We start from the raw sequence: 20,868 nt of genomic DNA on the forward strand, positions 1-20,868 counted from the left end.
AAACGTGTCATCTTAAGCGGGACGGAGGGAGTACTATTTTGTTTTTGTGTTTGTTTTATTTTTGGGGGGAATTTTTCTCTGTTCTTCATTTTTACCGTTTACAAATGTAAATATTAATCAGTCAATTACTACATCAAAGCAAATTTGTAAAAAACCATGGGACAAGTCCTCCATTTAATATTGTTCAGATGAAGAAATGAAATGGATTTTAGAGGGTGCCATTTGGCAATCAAGATGCAACATAATAGGTCCAAAGTTGATTTTAAAATTGGATATCTTGTGATTTTTCTCGTTGTATGCTTGCACGTGATGTTAGTACGTTCACATCTTTAATGCAGAAAATGGAATGGAGCCAAATGCAAAAGATGAGTGTTGGCGTTGTCTCCAGTTGTATACCACATAGCAGTGAGTAACTTTATACTACTACTCTCTCCGTCCGCCATCAAGAGTCTCATTCATGGGCAGCACGGGTTATAAGAAATGTTAAGAAAAGTGAGAGGAAAAAAGTTAGTGGAATAGGGATCGCACTTGTATATATTAGTTTAAAATGTAATATGAGTGGAATAAGTTAGTGGAAGGTGGGACCCTATTACCATTTATGGTAAAAGTGAACCGGGACTCTTATTCGCGGACGGACTAAAATAGAAAAACGGGACTTAGACGGAGGGAATACTTGTAAACTTAGAGCATACATAACGCTGCGGACCGGAACGCACTTGGGTCCCGGCCCGCGTCACTGTGCGTTGGAGGGGATGAAATCGCGGCCTAGGCCGCGCCCAGGGTCCATCACGGCTGCAGCGTTAATCGTCCCGGGACGGGGGCGCGATGAGGCCCGGCCCAGTGTTAGTTGGGGTTCGGGCAGGACCGGGCTGCAAATTCAAATTTTATTTTTTTTTAATTCGAAAATTTATCTATAAATACCACTCCATCCATTTTCATATCTATTCAACTTCATTTCTCTCCCTCTCACACTATAAAATTCGAAAACATGCCTCCTCGTCGTGAAGGTCAAAGAGCAATCGAAGCTCAAATGGCCCGAATGTTAGAGGCGGTGATGCCCGCAATCCAAGAAGAAAACAACAACGAGGTGGAACGCTACCAAGCTATTGTTCAAGTGTGGAACGCACAACACGTCCGGGTACCACGTACTCGGATATATATGCACCGAGACCGTGAACAAGCTGGTTTGCAGCTTTCAACAAATTATTTCTCTAGAGATCCTCAATGGAGTGATCAGATGTACCGTCGTCGGTTCCGGATGCGGGGGCCTTTGTTCCTGCGCATCGTCAACGCAGTTGTAGCTCGTGACTCGTATTTCATGCAAACCACTGATGTTGTTCGGCGGCAAAGTATATCGACTTTGTAGAAATGCACATCCGCCAACGCAACTCGCTTACGGAACTACTGCAGATGTGTTTGATGAGTATCTCCATGTGAGTGAACAAACTGGACGCCAGTGTCTAGCTAGATTCTGCCGGGCAGTGATCGAAGCATTCAAGTATACACACTTGCGAAAGCCAATAACCGACGACTTTCGCATGTTGGTGAACATGCACGACCCCATGGCTTCCCGGGGATGCTGGGCAGCATCGTTGTATGCACTGGCAGTGGAAGAATTGTCCAACGGCTTGAAGAGGACAATACACTAGCTGGCACAAGGGCACACATCCAACAATTTTATTTTTTTTATTTTTTTTTGGGCACACATCCAACAATTGTGTTGGAGGTCGTTGCCGACCAACGATTGTGGATCTGACATGCCTATTTTGGTGTCGTTGGGTCGAACGACGACCTCAATGTGTTGAACGAGTCTCCATTGTTCAACGATTTGTGTGTCAGGCAAGCGCCAAACGTAGAGTTCACGGCCAACCAGCGTCGGTACAATATGGGGTACTATCTTGCAGATGAGATCTACCCTCGATGGCTCGTGTTCGTAAAGACTATCACATGTCCGACAACGCCAAAGAGGTCATTCTTCGTTCAAAAGTAAGAGGCGGCTCGGAAAGATGTGGAGCGTGCATTCGGAGCCCTCCAAGCACGGTGGGTATTGGAAAGGAAATATGATAGTCTCAAGATTATGGGAAAGAGTATTTTAGGGACTCAAGAGAATATATCATTAATATGGTAGAGTTCCTAGTTCATAAGTTTCTAGGCATATTCAATGATCTTGTCCTATAAATAGGAGTGTAAAATGTATCTTTTAATAATACAATCAAATGGAAAATCAGTTCAATACAAACAACATGGTATCAAGAGCAGTTTTTTCGATCCAAAAACCTTCAATTTTCGTTTGAACTCAGATTCAAAATCATCATCGTTCTCTACCTTTCTCAAACCCCTCAACCAAAATCCGGCACACGTCTGATCTATCCATCCTCAGCCCTACAACCAAAATAGCCAAAAATCAAGTGAGCATCATTAAAAATGTCCAAAACCATTGAAACAGTAACAGTTGGAATCAAACTCGATGGGAAGAACTTCCCAGTTTGGTCCCGGTTAATGAAGGCCGCAATAGGCAGTCGGGAAAAACTGGAACACCTCGAGGGGGAGTCCACACCACCATCACTCGACGACCCCAAGTTCAAGGAATGGCAGGCAGCCGATTACACAGTATACTCATGGCTCATCCAAAACATGGAGCCAAAGCTGGTAATGCAGTTTGCTCAACACCAAACGGCAAAAGGCGTCTGGAAAAGCCTCACAACAACCTTCGAAGTGAGAGCTGACCCACTCCAGGTCTACGATCTCGACACAAAGACAAGCAGGTCGCTACAGGGGAACCAAACCCTTGAGGAATATTGGAGCGAATTACAGAGTTTATGGGTAAGCATCGAAACCAGAAAACCTTGCCCATATACATGCTGTGATAAAGGAGCATTAATATACCAGAGAGAAAACGAGACAAAGAAATTATACCAATTTCTGTCCGGATTAGATGTGAAATATGATCGACTTCGACGGGATCTACTCAAAGAGACCCCGGAGCCAACTGCCGAAATGGCGTTCGCCGCCATCAAACAAGAAGAAAATCGAACAAGCATCTGGAATCCAGCAACTCAAGAGCCGGGATTCTCAGAGATAGGGTCGGGTTTTGGAGCCCGGTACGGCGGACCACCACCGCCTACCCAATTCAATCGACCAAGCAGGGGACCACCGCCGCCGCCGCACAAGGGAGCACCACCACAGAATCGGAGCGCCTCGTCGCAATACCCAAAAATTGACAAATCCAAGCTAATCTGCTCCCACTGTGGCATGTCGAAACACACACGAGAGACATGCTTCCACCTTGTCGGTTTCCCGGAGTGGTGGGAAGATGGCCACAAGCGAAATCGCTCTACCACCGCAAAAGGAAAGATGGTCATCGGAGGACAGGAATTGGCACAAGGCGAAAATCCTCCGGCGGGCAACCGAGAGGTCGCCTACGCCGGAGGAGTTGGCAGACAACCGGAGACCGCTCCGGGATGGTGGGCTTCTCAAGCTGTGCCGACAGAGAACAAGGGAAATCAAGAAGAGAAGGCTAGAGCAAATTTTGGAGGGGCGGCGGAGATAACAGAAGGTAAAGGGTTTGGGTTTAATAACCTAAACCCTTCTATTTTATTAAAATTGCAGCCTGACCCCCATTTTTCAAAATTTTCACAAAAAACCCCCCATAGCTTTGATTCCTTGCAAAATACACCCAAGAAAAAGGAGCATGATAATATTATGTGCCAAAATCGTTTTTCCGTACTTAAAAATGACCCTGATATTGCCATCGCATGTGAAGTACGAGAAATAAGTCGGAAAAAAGATAGGAGATGGATTTTTGATTGTGGAGCTACGGACACTATGACATATGATAGGTCTGATTTTCAAATGCTACATAAATCTAGAAGGACCCATGTTGAAACAGCTAGTGGAGAAATTTCGAGGGTAGAAGGGGCTGGCACTGTTCAAATATCCCCAACCTTGAAAGTTTCAGATTGTTTATATGTCCCATCCTTGACACAAAAATTAATGTCCATCAGTCAAGTTACACAAGAACTAAACTGTACTCTTCTAATGCATCCTAAGTTTTGTTTTCTCCAGGATATTCGGTCGGGGACGATTATTGGGCGTGGCACTGAACGTCATGGGTTGTATTATGTGGATGAGATAGCTCAAACTGGCAGGGTAATGTTGGCTCATGGAACTACAGAACGGGAGGCATGGTTGTGGCATAGGCGGTTAGGGCATCCATCATTTGGTTATTTGCAAATTTTATTTCCCCATTTTGCTAAACTTCATTCTCTAAAATGTGAATCATGTGTTTTGGCGAAAAGTCACAGACATTCTTTTCAAGTCAGCAATACTAGAGTCAATTCAGTTTTTTCCTTAATTCACTCTGATGTGTGGGGTCCTTCTCCAGTTGTTGGGGGAAACGGGATTAGATATTTTGTCTTGTTTGTTGATGATTTCACGAGGATGACATGGGTATATTTCCTTAAAAATAAATCTGATGTTTTTTCAAAATTCACAGAATTTTACACCATGATCCAAACACAGTTTCAAACAAAAATTAAGATACTCAGATCTGACAATGGGAGGGAATTTGTCAATACTCAAATGAAAAAGTTTTTTGTTGATAAAGGTCTTATCCACCAAACTTCATGTGCTTATACCCCAGAGCAAAACGGTGTCGCTGAAAGGAAAAATAGAATTATCCTAGAGATGACTCGATCTATTATGTTCGATTCTAAAGTACCCAAATACTTTTGGCCCGAAGCTGTTGCCACATCGGTTTACCTCTTGAATAGGCTTCCCACAAAAATTTTGAAACTCAAAGCCCCCATATTTGAATTATCTACCTTAACCTCTATTCCTGCTGCCTTGTCTCTTCCACCTCGTGTCTTCGGAAGCTCTGTCTTTGTTCACATTCCCAAGCACGAACGTTCCAAGCTTTCCCCTTGTGCTGTAAAATGTGTCTTCATAGGTTATGGAGTAAATCAAAAAGGGTATAGGTGCTTTGATCCAAAAAATAGACAAGTTTTCACTACGATGAATTGTGATTTTTTGGAGTCTGAATTTTTTTACCATAGCCAACTTACCAGTCAGGGGGAGGAATCTGAATCCATAGGATCTAGTGACCCGCTAAGTTGGTTTCCGATGTCACACAATAATAAACCCACTGAAGATCCACCCGAGCCAACCGCTCCTGCTGCCGAGCAGGTCTTACACACAACAACGCAACCCGTGGAGTTAAGTAACACGCCCATTACCCTTCCGATACCTGAGGTAATCATTACTAATCCTCAAGAAAGTTCATGTTCTACTAACAATGATGATACACAGATAAATACTATAGATGGAGACACTGGAAGATATATCTTGCCAAATCGTATCAACAGGGGAATTCCCCCCAAACGATACTCCTCTGAGAAGAATAGCTCTCGGGCAAGATACTCAATTGGAAATATTGCCAGGGCTAATCTCTCCAAAATGGCCCGGGCATTTGAAGAAGCCTTGTATGAAGAAGAGGAGATTCCTCAAACAGTTGAACAAGCATGGCAAAGCAAACACTGGAGAGAGGCAATGAAGGTGGAGATGAAGGCATTGGCACGGAATAATACATGGGAAAAGTGCCAACTTCCCGAAGGAAAGAAACCAGTGGGGTGTAGATGGGTATTTACCATTAAAAGAAGGCCTGATGGCACAATCGAACGATATAAAGCTCGTTTGGTGGCTAAGGGATACACACAGACCTACGGAGTAGACTACTCAGAGACATTCTCGCCAGTAGCCAAAATGAATACTATTCGAGTACTGTTGTCAATTGCAGCAAATAAAGACTGGCCTCTACATCAGCTTGACGTGACCAATGCCTTCCTCCATGGGGAACTGACGAAGGAAGCATATATGGAAGTTCCTCCAGGATTCTCGGATGAATTTGGAAATGGAGAAGTATGCAAACTGAAGAAAACTCTATATGGGTTAAAACAATCTCCGAAGGCCTGGTTTGGAAGATTCACAGAAGCAATGAAGAAATACGATTACAGCCAAAGCAATGCTGATCATACTCTGTTCACGAAGAAGAAGGGAGAAAAAATCACTTGTTTGATAATTTATGTGGACGACATGATCATTACTGGGAATGACTTGGAGGAAATAGAGAAGTTGAAAAGGAACTTGGCTTCTGAATTTGAAATGAAGGACTTGGGGCATCTGAAGTATTTTTTGGGAGTTGAAGTGATGAGGTCACCCCATGGCATATTCACAAATCAAAAAAAGTACATATTAGATCTTTTGGCAGAGACAGGGATGATGGACTGCAAGCCTGCGGAAACCCCCATAGCTCTGAATCACGGCTTGCAAATAGTTGAAGGATCGGCATTGGCAGATCATGGAAGATATCAACGACTGGTAGGAAAATTAATCTATCTGTCACATACCAGACCCGATATAGCTTATGCAGTAAGTGTTGTCAGCCAGTTTATGCATCAGCCTCAGACCGATCACATGGAAGCAACAGTTAGAATTGTGAGATATCTCAAGGGCACCTTTGATCATGGAATTATGTTCAAGAAGAATGATCACTTGGAAATTCATGGCTACACAGATGCAGATTGGGCAGGAAATCCAGTCGACAGAAGATCTACCGCGGGATACTTTACATTTGTTGGTGGAAATCTAGTGTCGTGGAAGAGCAAGAAACAAAAGGTCGTGGCATTATCTAGTGCAGAAGCTGAATTCAGGGGAATTAAAAGTGGACTGACTGAAGTGTTATGGTTGAGAAGGGTCATGAACGAGTTAGGCCTGTTGTCTCCAAAAACTTGCCAACTCTTTTGTGACAACAAAGCTGCAATTAGTATCTCAGAGAATCCAGTCCAACATGACAGAACAAAACACGTGGAGGTTGATCGACATTTCATCAAAGAAAACATTGAGGCTGGGATAGTTGCATTTCCATTCATTCGATCTGGAGATCAGCTAGCGGATATCTTAACCAAGGCTGTGGGCACGAAGAACTTTGCAAATGTACTTGGCAAGTTAAGCATCGGGAATCCCATTACTTAACTTGAGGGGGAGTATTGGAAAGGAAATATGATAGTCTCAAGATTATGGGAAAGAGTATTTTAGGGACTCAAGGGAATATATCATTAATATGGTAGAGTTCCTAGTTCATAAGTTTCTAGGCATATTCAATGATCTTGTCCTATAAATAGGAGTGTAAAATGTATCTTTTTTAATAATACAATCAAATGGAAAATCAGTTCAATACAAACAACAGTGGGCTATGGTGAAGGGAGCGGCTCGTGGTTGGCACCGTCCACTAATCGCCGACATCATGTATGCATGTATCATAATGCATAACATGATCGTTAATTTTTAAAAGAACATATTAATACATGCTACATGCATCTAAATCAAAAACTAAAGTTATGCAAACTTGTGCTAGAAATGCTCATTCTGAAACCTCGCATTTTTAGCTTTTAAGAGCCACTATCTGTCCAGAAGCAAGGATGAATGATAAGTAAACGATACTTCCTCTGGATCCTTCACCAATAGCAATAACAATATTCTCAAACTCAAAAGGTGACAATGAAATATGATCAATATCAAATAGATGCAATTGTCTAAAGAATATTCTACTTCCAAAGAGTGAAGCTAAGAATAGCTATAAGGTGTCGAGGCTCGACTCCATACAATAATTAAATGATGTAATCAGACTAAAGTAAAGTGGCTAGCCTTAAGAAATTGCGTCATGGAAGCGATTGGACCGACGGTTTGATGTTGTGCCGCTTTCTAGTTATCACCGACATGACCAACTCGTTGGGCACGATCTCATGTTCTTGATTGCTAGTCTCGCTTGGATGTTCTGGCACCGAGTCTAACTCAGTGATAGACTCGGTTTCTAGGATTGTGACCGTCAAGTGTCGTGCAAATTTCAAGTTGGTATAGATAACATACACTGGTGGATAATATACATTGTTGGTAATCATTCAATTTCAAGAATTAGCAAGGGTTGACGTCAAAATACTAAATATATATATTGTCCAGTAACAATACTTAGACTCACACAAAGCTTCACTCTTAATATTTTCACTAGCAACATGACTGCTTCCCTTCTTCCAATGGGTGTGTGTTGTCTCTTAACCACATCTCCCGTGAAGTAAAATCACTAGAAACATCAGCAGAGTTCCATGAAAATGTCTTTGGTTTTAAGAGCAATTATTTGTGCAGTACCAAGGTTAAATAACGAGTCAGTAAGAGTCTTTTGTTGCAAATGAGTAAACAATAACGAGTTAACAATACTTTCTTCTATATTATTCTCTCTTACTTTAATTTCACTCAACTTTAACTATTTATTACTCCCCCCGTCCGCCATTAGGAGTCTCATTTCTTGGCGGCACAGGTTTTAAGAAATGTGAAGAGAAGTGGGTGATAAAAAGTTAGTGGAATATAAGTCTCACTTGCATATACTCCCTCCATCCCAAGATAAGCGAGTTACATTCCTTTTTTGGATGTCCCACTATAAGTGAGTCATTTCTTTTTTTAGCAAAAAATCCTCTCATTTACTTTATTATCCACATACTTTATTCTTTCTTTACTTTTCTACTTTTTCTCTCTCTCATACTTTACTTTTTCTACTTTTACTCTTTAAATATTAATTCCTTAAATCTCGTGTCCAAAAAAAGTGTTTCGCTTATCTTGGGATGAAGAATGTATTAGTTTTAAATGAAATGTGAGTGGAATGGGTTAGTGGAACGTAAGACCATATTACCGTTTATAGTAAAATGAACCGGAACTCCTATTCGCGAACGAACTAAAATGGTAAAACGGAACTCCTATTCATGGACGGAGAAAGTATCTTCTTAGCAAAACAACGGACGAAAAGAAACTGCTCACTTGTAATGGGACGGAGAGAGTATACAAAATCATAGTATTAGTCTACTACTAGTAATATATAAATATGTAGGGTCCTCTTCTAATACTTATACCGCTATACAAATCATATTTTCTTTAATTGTCTATTTTTATCCTTATTATATTAATTGTTACTTTTTGCACATTTTAATCAATACATTGAAAAAAATGAGCAACATACTTACATTCAAATCCAATTATTTGGGCACGTCTACATTTTATAAATATACAAATTATGAGTAACATGCAACATTCAAATTTAACTAAACTATTCTAGTTAATGCTATTATTATCCATATTTGCCTTAGAAAATGAATTATGAAAAAGATAAAGATAAAAATAGTGAATAATAAAATGTAAAAAATAAAGAAAAGTATAAGACATTTTAAAGTTTTGTATCCCACATTGGAAAAAGATGAATGAGTGATCTAATTAGTTATAAAAGAAAATACTTTAAAATATTTTGTCCCACATTGAAAGTGCAACATAAAACATTCAAGGATGTCTCTATAAAAGAGAAACAACCAAAAATAGTTTCTTAGATATCATAGGCCCAACAAATAAATATGGGCTATTATGAAATTCTTGTATTTATTTATTTGTAAAATTAATTTTTGAATGTAAAAATTAATTTTGACAACTGATTAATAATTTTTTTTAAAAAATTTTATTCGAACAGGTTTAACCATTGAACCAACAGTTCGGAACCGCCGGTTCTGGTTTTGTATAACATTGAATCTTAATCGGACCGTGGGAACTGTTGAGCTGTCTGGCAGTTCGGAACCGTAACCGCCACACCGGTTCTAGTTCCAGTTACGAACCGGCGATTAGCTGCCGGCTCGATCTGAGCATGTCTATGTTTTCTCTCCTCCATTCAAACTCCTACTAGGGTATTTTTCTTCGTTCATATAAAATCTCATTTTTACCGTTTACAAATGTATAAGTCAAGTACACCAAAGCAAATTTGTAAAAAACCATTGGATTAAGTTCCTCCAATTAATACTTGTTTAGATGGAGAAATGAAAAGGATTTTAGAGGGTGCCATTTGGCAATCAAGGCAACATAATAGGTCCAAAGTTGATTATAAAATGTAATTCTTGTAATTCTAGCAGGGGTTCTCAGATTTAATACAGCAAAATAACTTTAATAACTTTATCATGTATTACCTCCGTCCCCCAAATACTATTAGACTTTGATCCGACACGGGTTTTAAGAAATGTAATGGAAAGTGAATTGAAAAAGTTGGAGGAATGTGGGTCCTACTTTTAAAGTATTAGTTTTATACTCCCTCCGTCCCCCAAATTTGGACACAATTTGACCCGGCACGGGTTTTAAGAAATGTAATGGAAAGTGAGTTGAAAAAATTGGTGGGATGTGAGTCCTACTTTTAAAGTATTAGTTTTATAATAAAATATGAGTATGAATGAGTTAGTGGAATATGAGGTCCACTACCAAAAATGGTAAAAAGTGAAGTGTGTCAAAATTTCAGGGACGGACCGAAATAGTAAACTGTGTCAAAATTTGGGGGACGGAAGGAGTAATAAAATGTGAGTAGGAATGAGTTAGTGGAATATGGGGTCCACTGCCAAAAATGGTAAAAAGTGAAATGTGACAAACTTTCAGGGATGGACCGAAATGGTAAACTGTGACAAACTTTCAGGGACGGAGGTAGTATATATCAATTTTTTTTGTTTGACCGTATTGAGCACCGCCTTTGACGGAATTCGACTAATCCTGCTCGATCGGATTTACGGATTAAGGTAGAAAGTCTTTCAGCGGGTGGCGGGGTTTGAACCCGTGACCTAAAGGTCACCACAGCTCCGCACTACGACCCGTTGGTTGGCACTTGCAAACTCAAAAGGTTTAACACAAAAATGAAGCAATGCAACCCTAACCACATGTTAGAAACGTGAAATTATTGGTGTCAAGGCAAAACGTTTCCCTTTCAAATGATCATGTAGAGATATTCACTCACATCATTATGAGACATTTTTTTGATAAATAGCAAATGCTCAAGCTACAAGACGGCAAGCAACAAAAAGGCAAATCCCAAAGACGAGACCACCAACAAAAGTGAAACCCCCTACCTCCCAGAATAGGGATCCAAGACAAACAAAAAACAACCTAACTAAGCAGTCCCAACAAAGCAACAAACCAACCACCCTCCACCGAGCCAAAACCCATAACAAAGCTACAAAAGAAGGAAAAACAACAAGAGCCCGGATTTCAACTAAAAGTCAGACACAACCTACCTCTTCGTGAAGCTCTTGTTCCTGCCCAGCCTCCGAGATACTTAGTTTGGTTATCAAGTCCTTTTTGTTCTATAAAGAGGCATATGCTTTGAGAAGAAAAAATACAACACAAACTACACCGTCACCTCTCTCAATAATATCTTAAATTCTTCATCTAGCCTATAAGAAATTTGTTTGCTCGATAGAACTCTGTCATCTGCGATAGTGCTTTGAGGTACTTCTATATGCTATGAGAAAGTCGTATTATTTTTGGGACAATAAATCAATCCGATAGCAGTCTTCGACTCGACTTACAACTAATTTGTTGGAAGAGGATTTTCTCAACTCGACTTATAGCTAATTTGTTGTACTTTTCATTATTATTTTCATCTCATAATTGTTTTTGTTGTTTTACTTTGGTTGTAACAGTTAGAGATCGCTTGTACACAACTCATAATTATTTTTATATTTCTAACACAATAAAGTGTTAGAGAACTGCTTGTACCATACACGCACAAATCACATCATACCTCATCTATTCGTCTACTATCATATTAACTTTTCATACAAACCACAAATAAATCAACTTATGCACAAATCATACTCCTTCCGTCTCCTTTTTAACTTGTCACAACTAAGATGACTCATTATTAAAAATAGAGACACTTTTCTCCCCACTTTATTCACTCTCTCTTACTTACTCACTCCATATCACACACAAAATAAAATTGCATAAATTCTCGTGTCGTCCAAGGAAGGTGTATCTTCCTTGGAACGGTGGGAGTTTAAATTCATCTCCATTGTACATTAATCTCTAATTTAATCCCTATTCATATAAAATGCACATTTTAACAAACTCAAAACTTTAAAATTATCAATATAAAAATTAAGTCTGTCCAGGATATTTTCCTCGGCATGTTTGTCCTTGTTATAATTGTACTGTAGGCACTGGCGGAGCTATGGTGGGGCATGGGGGCCCTTGGGCCCCCCAGCCATTTGAAATTTAAGTATAATATATATATTCGTAAAACATTTAAATGTAAATTCGGTGGCTCACTTGGCAAAGCGTTTGTAGTTAAGAGCTTACCAGTAGGAGATGCAGAGTTCAACTCCCACTCACGCCTTCAGTTTTATATATTTGCCCAATGTCAGTAATATATTTTAAACTACTTTTGCCCAATGTAATAGACTAATAGTATTTTAACTACCTTTTATAGTAATATAACTAATAGTTTTAACTACATTTTATTTTCTAATATCTATAATTAACCAATTTTGTTTTACTTGTGAAAAAACTTAATTTTATTACTAATAGTTTTTTTAGTTCATCACAAATTGCTTATATCAATTATTCTTGAAGTGATTAAATTTATTGGATATGCATTTATTCTTGAGTACTACATATTTGAAAACTTTCTTTTATTTTTAAGATTTTCTATATGATAAAAAAAGACAAAATATTAGAGGGTCTACCTCCGACTACTTGTGGTGACAAAAACATCAAGAGATACCCGCAATTATTAACAATGCCAGAGCTAAAATTTTCTTTCTTTTTGTGCCCCCTAAATTTTTCTTCTTTTTGGGCCCCCATCGTAAAAATTCTGGCTCCGCCACTGGTCTGTAGGCAATCTTCTACCATTAAACTTTATCACTTTGTTCGTTATTAAGAAGAATAAATTTGGACCCCGTGAAAGATTGGAATTTTTCTGAAAAATTGAATTGATATGGAAAATTTAGGTGGCAGATATTGCATGAATTCTTCATTAAAAATTAAAATCCATTAATTTTTTAGTAGTTATATGAATTGCATGAATGGAATTGAAAAGTAATGAGAGAAGATGGGTATTAGATTGTCCGCAATAGGTGGCACAGTCACACCACAACCAAAAAAAACTTGTCCGTCTAGTCATCACAGCCAAAAACTTATTCACCAAGCCATAGTCATAAATCATATTATTTTATCAATTGTTGGTATATTTTAACTGCACTGGAACAAAATTAATTGGAACAAAATTAATTGGACAAAAATTAAACAGAATGAAATGAAAAAAATGAATTGGGAATAGATATTTTATTTACAATTTTTTTTTTTTAAAATAAAATTTTCAAAAATACCTCCGCGGCACCGCTTTCTCGCCCGCCGCCCAGCTCCGCCGGACACCCGGCTGTTTTACCTCCGCCGTGGCTCCCCTCCGGCTTACAATAGGGCACCGCGGTGGCAGCCGCGGCGCACCTATTGTGGTTACTCTTATAGTGGTTGGGGGGGGGGGGGGAATCGGAAATAATAGTAGGGGGAAATGCTTGTAGAATCAAGTGAAGATGACTAAACAAGAAGTGCCAATTTTATCTTCACAAATAAAAAAGTTTTAATTAAGTTGTAGAGTGAAAATCAACACCTGCTTATTGGCGGATTTGAGATAACAATGGCTGCAAATTTAAAGTAAAAAATAAATTCAATTGAAGCCATTTTGGAGGTTAAAAATGTTCCGATTGATGATGATGGTGATTATAAATTATCCTAAGTACTATAAATTCTCTTTTACACGTTAACTAAAATAATCAGGCTAAGGAAGGGCCCAAAGGGGTTTGATTCAATGCATCATGTCCACCAGTCACTGGACCGTATGGATATTGCTACTATTAATAATGGAAAGTCAAAGCTCCAAGCTACTATTCCAAGTGTAATACTGATTTTTGAGGACTAAACAAAGTTTCTACATAATATGCATATTTTTCTTTATCTTGGTTTGATCTTGTAGGGATCTAACCAATGTGAGAAATTGATGAAAACGTAGAGATAATGGGATAGGTTTTTTCAAAAATTTATTCAAGTTTAGTGTGAATTATTATGTAAAATCCCTTGCATCCACAATAGTGGACGAACCGGCGGACGAGCGACCGGTGAGCCGCTCGTCCGTCGCGCTCGTCCACTATTGCGACCGGCGAGCGGCAGATGGACAAGCCAGACGAACGACCCCTCGTCCGTCAGATAACGCGCTCGTCCGTCCAGTCGTCCGCTATTGTGGGCTCCCGACGGACGTCAGCATTTTTTAATTTTTTTAATTTTAAAAAACTCTATATATACGGCTCGTTTCGGTCCATTTTCATTTGCACCATTTGTATTAACGAGTTTCTCTCTTTCTACTATCATTTCTATTCAAGATAAATGGAGCACCACGACAGCGACTCTCCACCAGTTCCCGATTCGCAGGCTCCCACGATCCCGGTTGGGAGTGGAATGGGCGGGATGATGCCCCAAATGCCGGCGATGGTGCCCCATTACTACAACATGTACTCCTAGCCCCAGATGGCAGGGATGATGCCGCAAATGGCGGGTATGAGTGCTGGTATGTCCCAGATGATGCCTCAAATGGCGGGTATGAGTTCCGGCACAACGGGGACCTTGCCCCAGATGATTTCGGGGATGATGTCCCGATGAGCGGGGTTATGCAGGGGCAACCCCGGGACAATGTCTATCGCCCCACTCTTGATTTTTTGACAGGGAGTCGCAGACCTGTACTCCACTGGAGTCTCAGTTCACTCCTACTAAGACTTTCTCGCTGGAGGAGTTGGGTCTATCTCCGGTGAGGGTACCGGAGACTTAGAGTCCACCGGCAGTAGGACGGGGGGGTGGTGCGAAGAAGAAGGGCAGGGGCAGGGGCCGCGGCAAGGGCAGGGGATGGCGGTTGAGTCTTCGCGGGCGGGGGGGGGGGGGGGGGGGGTGAGGAGGATGAGGTACGGCGGACCGTCTGGAGTGAGGAGGAGTGTGTGGCCTTGTCGAAGGCTTGGATCAACGTTTGCGATGATCCCATTCCCTCGAGCAATAAGAAAATCGACAACATGTAGAAACGCATCGCCACGACCTACATTAAATTTAAACCGGCGGATGTAAGGTTTCACATGCCTGAGGAGTGCCGGAAGACATGGGACCGATTAAGGACCGCTGTTTCCCGATACGACGGCCTGTACGAGAAAACCTGCATGCTTACCAGCGGCCAAACCATGGAGGATGTGAAGAGAATGATGCTGCAGCAGTTCCCTGAGCTCGGCAAACACGGCCCGTTCAAACACTGGGACTCGTATGTGGTGTTGATGGAATCGGAAAAGTTTCGGGCGGTTGTTGCCGCTGGCTGGCCAAAGCGGCAAAAGATCAACCTATCCGGCGACTACAGCAGCAGTGTCGGTTTCGCCGACCTCCCCCGACGATGCCGAAGATATCCCGACCCCTCGCTCATTTAACCGCCACCGTCGTCCGGTTGGGCAAACGACGGCAATGCGGATGTCTAGGGGACGCGCCAGCAGCGGGTCCCAGGAGGTCCAATCAACAGCCCCTACAGCAGCCCAGCCATCCGCCGAGATGTCCCGTATAGCGATGATCCAGCATTATACAAACATGATAGAAACCATAAAGGAGTGGCGAGCGACGGATGACCCCATACACAAGGAGATGTTGCAGGGAGTCATCGACTTGATGAGGCGTGATTTGGGGATGTCACCCATCGGCGCTGCTGGAGCATCTGGGGCGAGAGCATCTGGGAACTCCGATGCCACTACGAATGGCTTAGGGGACGACGAGGAGTGAGAGGGGGCCACGTGTGTCGAAGCCTTGGGATGGTTTTTTTTTCTTTGTGAACTATGTAATTTTTTTAAATTTAACTATGTACTTTTTAAAATTATGTATGTTTTTTATATATATAAATGTTCGCATTTTCCCCGTAGTTCGCATTTTCCCCGTATTCGTGTCGAAATTTTAGTTCTGTATTTAATTCCGCATATAAGTTGTGAATTTGTGGTGTTGGAAAGTCCTAGTGCTAGTCCACTATTGTACAATGCGAAGTCCTAGTGATGTGGCAGTGGGGTGAAAAGTCCTAGTGACGTGACAGAAGGTGTTTTTGGGAAGTCCTAGTGCTAGTTTGTGAGGAAGTCCTTGCTATTTGTGGATGCTCTTATAAATTATTTAAATAATTTTAAAATATATTTTAAAATAAAATTTGGAATCATAGCTGCTATCGAAAAATATTTATTCGTCCGCCCCTAGATTGACGTATTTTCTCGAAATATAGCATGTAAAAGCACCCTAGATTCACTAGGCACTTGTCAAACTTCGTGGAATTTTGAGAATTGATCTAACACTTTAAAATTAACTAAATATGATGTATGCTAAGAGAAGAGAAGACTTTATAATTATGTTGTGTGTTCTTCTTTCTCAAACTTTACAAATATCTAGAAATGAAGATTTGAAAGTCCAAAAGCCTTGGCCATATGAAAGATCAAGGCTAATAGAAAAAAGTTTAAAAAGTAATTTCAATACCTGGATCCGCTCATGCGTCAATCTGAGAGCTGAGTATCAATCATGGAGTAATTTGTTACTATATGAAAATAAAACTTTTCTTTGACTGAACTTAATAATTAGCTTGTCTCTATTTATTTATGTTTTATTTTTCTCTCCTTCGTTTGTTCTTACTTGTATTGATTTCTTCTTTAGATTGCTAGCTAAAAATCCTAAAATACGCATAGTATAATTTATTTTCTCTATTTTCCTAACAATTACGCGAACAATTAGTACAAGATAAGCAGAACAAATAATTACCAAGAACGACGTTCTTTTTTATTTTTTTAATCAGAATATGTATACATTTCTATTATGCGCAATTCGCAAAGGATGTAATTTCAAACCTTGTGGCAAATTATGCATAATAAATAAAATCCAACGATATTATATGTTAAAGTAATACTCCATCCGTTCCATAGTAATAGAGTCATTTTGCTTTTTTGGTACGTTCCATATTAATAGAGTCATTTTCCACTTTTTACTCTTCCTTTATTTAATTCACCTAACACAGTTTTTCTTAATCTCCGTGCCGAAAAGAACTACCTCCATTACTATGGAACGGAAGGAGTAGTACTTAATAAGCAGTCATAATAATTTTTTTTGTTATGGAAATTATTAATTAAGAATATGGAAATCCAACAATATGGTACGTTAAAATAATGATAAACTCAACTAATCAGCAGTCATAGTAGTATTATTTTTTGTCATGAAATTTATTAATTAAGAATATTGCAAACCTACTAACTACCTAGGGCCGCCAATTTTTGACACGACACGATAATCCGACACGAATCCGCACGAAATTATTGGGTTTGGATCAAGTCTTATTGGATGCGGGTCATTATTGGGTCGACCCACTAAGAACACGAAAAAATCGGGTCGGATGCGGGTTGGATGCGAGTCGGGTCGGGTAACCCGTTAAAAATTAATATTATTATTTTTATTTTGAGTAAAGATAAATTTGCAAAAATTGTATACACAAAATGCCCTTCAAATTTTAAAAAGGATAATATTAATTTATTTTGATTAGATAGCATCATTAATTACATATTTTTTTGACTAATTTGACCTTATTTATAATTTTTCATTTTTCATTTGTATTGTTGTACAATATGTACCAAGACCCTTATTAAAAGATAAAATTTTAGAGAAAATAACCATCCATAGTATTTTAATGGAATAATAATGGAATAATTTTTTATTCATTTTATTAAACTATCACAATGATATAAAGATAAATAAATTGCTTTTTTTTTTACAAAGTATAAATTAGGAAAACACTCTTTTGTTAGGAAATTCTCTCATATTATTTTTGAAACCATTGATATTTTATCATTAATTTCTAACTTTTAATTTTGAAAATAATATTATACATATTGGTTGATTATTCTATCTAAAATTATTAACATTATAATATGGGTCATTCAATGATGAGACATTATTGGACTCAACACATATAATAGTAATACAACATTCAAATGTATAGCACTTGCTCCAAAAATTGATAAGATCATGAAAAATTATTAGTATTACTATATGATTAATCACAATATTTTCAATATTTCATTTACTGTATTATTTTAATATTACTTTTATAATTATTTTCATAGTGCGTAATAATATCATAATAGAGATGGTATGATGATAACATGTGGAACCCAACATGTAAGTTGTAACATATCCTTTAATTATATGACTGCTATATAAATTGATATATTTAAATATTATGATAAACCAAAACAAATTTTAGACCCATATTATAAAATTAATTTATGATTAATAATCTGTTATATATTATAGTGCATCAAATGATACATAAGAGCTAGTTCGACGATAAAAGGTTGTTGTTATCAACGTCTAGGCATGTGACACTTCAAGTATATTAGTTAATATATTCAAAATATATAATTATGTCTTCATTCATGTAATTTTGGATAATGATATTAAATGACCATGTAATGACCCTACTTTGCATATTTCTTCATGTGTTATAATATATAGAAAATATTTGAAATTACAAGCTTCAAATTATATTTCAAATTACAAAAATTAAAGTAGCCGAAAGAAATGAAATAATACAATGTACGTGAGAGATCCAAGTGAAAAATAAAACTAAATCAATTAGTGTTTAGAATAAAAGGATAATTTGAATAAATTTATAAAAAATAAGTTTATACTTATAGATACAAAACGTTAATTCAGATATTATGTACTAGCAAAACTAATCAACAAATAACTTTATAATATAATTTATTTTACTATTATATTCTTTTTATTTTGATTCAATAAATTTAATTTAATTTTTAGTATTTTCACTCTTTTTTATTTTTTTCTTTTTACTTCTTTAGTTCTTTTATGTTGTTTCAAATTTTTTTGTTGGGTTTTGGAACAAAAGTTATGTATTTGAAACAAAAGTTATGTATTTTGTTGGGTTTTTTTGGATTTTGTTGGAGTTTTGTTGTTTAAAATGGAACATCTTCATGCTATATGGCTTTTTAAAGTCTTGATCATTTTTTGAAGCAATATGTAATCGTGTTGTTATCGTGCTTAGGTTGTTGTCGTGTTGTTATCGTGTCGGGTCAACCCAAAGTGGTTCGTGTCGGTATCGTGTTCAGGTCGATATCGTGTTCTTATCGTGTCCAGGTCGATATCGTGTTCTTATCGTGTCGGGTCAACCCAAAGTGGTTCGTGCCGTTATCGTGTTCGGGTTTGGGGTTTCCTTAACAGGTTGGGTTCGGGTTTGACCTTATTGGATTGAGTCGTTATCGGGTTGACCCGATAACGACCCAATCCGCACGATTTGCCAGCCCTACGGCCACCCAGCGAAATGATTGATCTCTCACGTAAAAATGTTAATCAATGCAATTACGTATTACATAGTTTACATAGGAGTAATTTACACAACATGTATAATATAAAGATCAGTGATATAGGAAAATCACTTAGACCAACTCCAACCATACACCAAAACCTATTTTTGGTGTAAAAATCATCTCCAACCATACATCAAACTTAAACTCATTTTTGGTGTTTTCTACGGAATTTACACCAAATATGGTATGCAACACCAAATATGGTATTACTGCAAAAGTTTATAAGATATTGCAAATCGATCTATTATTATTTCATTATGTGAATTAAAACACGAAAAAATTACACTAACAAATGAAGATGTTCGATTTCAAAAGTATTTGACTTGACACTCCCTCCGTCCATGAAATATTGTCCAGTTTTATCATTTTGGTCTGTCCGTGAAAAGTTGTCTACTTTGCTTTTCTTTTTTCTATTTTTGGTAAATGGTTCTCACTTTCCACCAACTCTTTCTACTCACATTCTCATATAAAAGTAATATATAAATATGAGATCCTCATTCTACTAACTTTTTAACTCACTTTCTTCACATTTCTTAAAACCCGTGCCAAGTCAAACTTGGACAATATTTCATGGACGGAGGGAGTATATAGCAAAATGAAATAAAATTCTCCTCTGGACTTGCACTAGTTGATCAGTTGTGGGAACAAATACAAATTTTGAGTCTTGAATTTTTTTTTTAGTTTTATATCCATATTGTGGTATATTTGTTTTGTAATTGTGATATTTTGAAAACTTTTTGATTTATGTTTTAATTTTATCATGTGAAATGTATATTAGTTTTCAAGTAAGTCTTTTTAAAAAAAATAGAGTATATTTAATATATAATAAGAAAATTTATTTTATTATTTAATTTAATTTAAATTTTTGATATAATGTTGTGGGATTAATATGTAATTTAAATAAGTATGTAGGTGTAATTGGAAAGGTATAAAAAGTAAGTGGATATAGAATATTCTTTTGAGTTTGAGTTGAGTTTGGTGTAAATGATTGTAGTAAATTACTTTTGGTGTTAATATATACTCAAAAGTGGGTTTGAGTTTGGTGTAAATGGTTGGAGATGACCTAATGTATAACTAGAGAACATAAATTTAGTTTACTATAAAAGCGATTTAGTTCACAACACAAATTTGAAAACGCGGAGTGAACAAAAATGCCATTATAGTGAACTAAAATATTTCACGGAGTAAATACTTCACTATAAATTATACTGAAACTTTTATTTAGAACTAAAATAGTTCTTATAATTTGAGTTATGATATTATTTTAGTTTGAGGGATTAGATATGATTAATTATTCTATGATTATCCATTTAAGTTTGAGTTGTGGTATTGAATTTCATGAATCAAATACAATACATATTTAATCCCGAGATACAATTTTGCAAACCGAACACTTCCATAATAAATTAAATTTGTATTATCTAATTATGCATTTAATATGAGTTATACTTTGATCTAACTCTTCTGTTTGACATAAATTTAAATGGATCAAAATGAAAAATCCAGGGACCAAAATGGAATTCCCCTTTTTCCTAGCTGTTAAAAAAAAAGT

General features: G+C 37.8%; 1 protein-coding gene across 1 annotated transcript; it reads left to right on the forward strand.

Annotated features, from left to right (window-relative positions):
* The first annotated feature begins 2,424 nt into the window (after window positions 1-2,424).
* On the forward strand, window positions 2,425-15,350 carry LOC148934113 (uncharacterized). Its single transcript, XM_089062192.1, has 6 exons — window positions 2,425-3,556; window positions 3,764-3,951; window positions 4,066-4,149; window positions 5,308-6,990; window positions 14,274-14,627; window positions 14,958-15,350. Exons 1-6 carry the CDS (start codon window positions 2,425-2,427, stop codon window positions 15,348-15,350), a joined length of 3,834 nt encoding a protein of 1,277 aa, XP_088918318.1.
* The last annotated feature ends 5,518 nt before the right edge of the window (window positions 15,351-20,868 follow it).

Source organism: Salvia hispanica, chromosome 1, assembly GCF_029641045.1.
Source record: "Salvia hispanica isolate PSC_SH4W2 chromosome 1, Shi_PSC_v1, whole genome shotgun sequence".
Classification (NCBI taxonomy): domain Eukaryota; kingdom Viridiplantae; phylum Streptophyta; class Magnoliopsida; order Lamiales; family Lamiaceae; genus Salvia; species Salvia hispanica.

What these genes read in the sequence shown, in the direction of transcription:
- LOC148934113 (XM_089062192.1), top strand. Translation starts at nt 2,425, where the DNA reads ATGTCCAAAACCATTGAAACAGTAACAGTTGGAATCAAACTCGATGGG. An exon ending in AAATATCCCCAACCTTGAAA is followed by an intron (nt 3,952 to 4,065) that starts GTTTCAGATTGT and finishes TGTTTTCTCCAG; the next exon opens with GATATTCGGTCGGGGACGAT. An exon ending in TGACAGGGAGTCGCAGACCT is followed by an intron (nt 14,628 to 14,957) that starts GTACTCCACTGG and finishes GACAACATGTAG; the next exon opens with AAACGCATCGCCACGACCTA.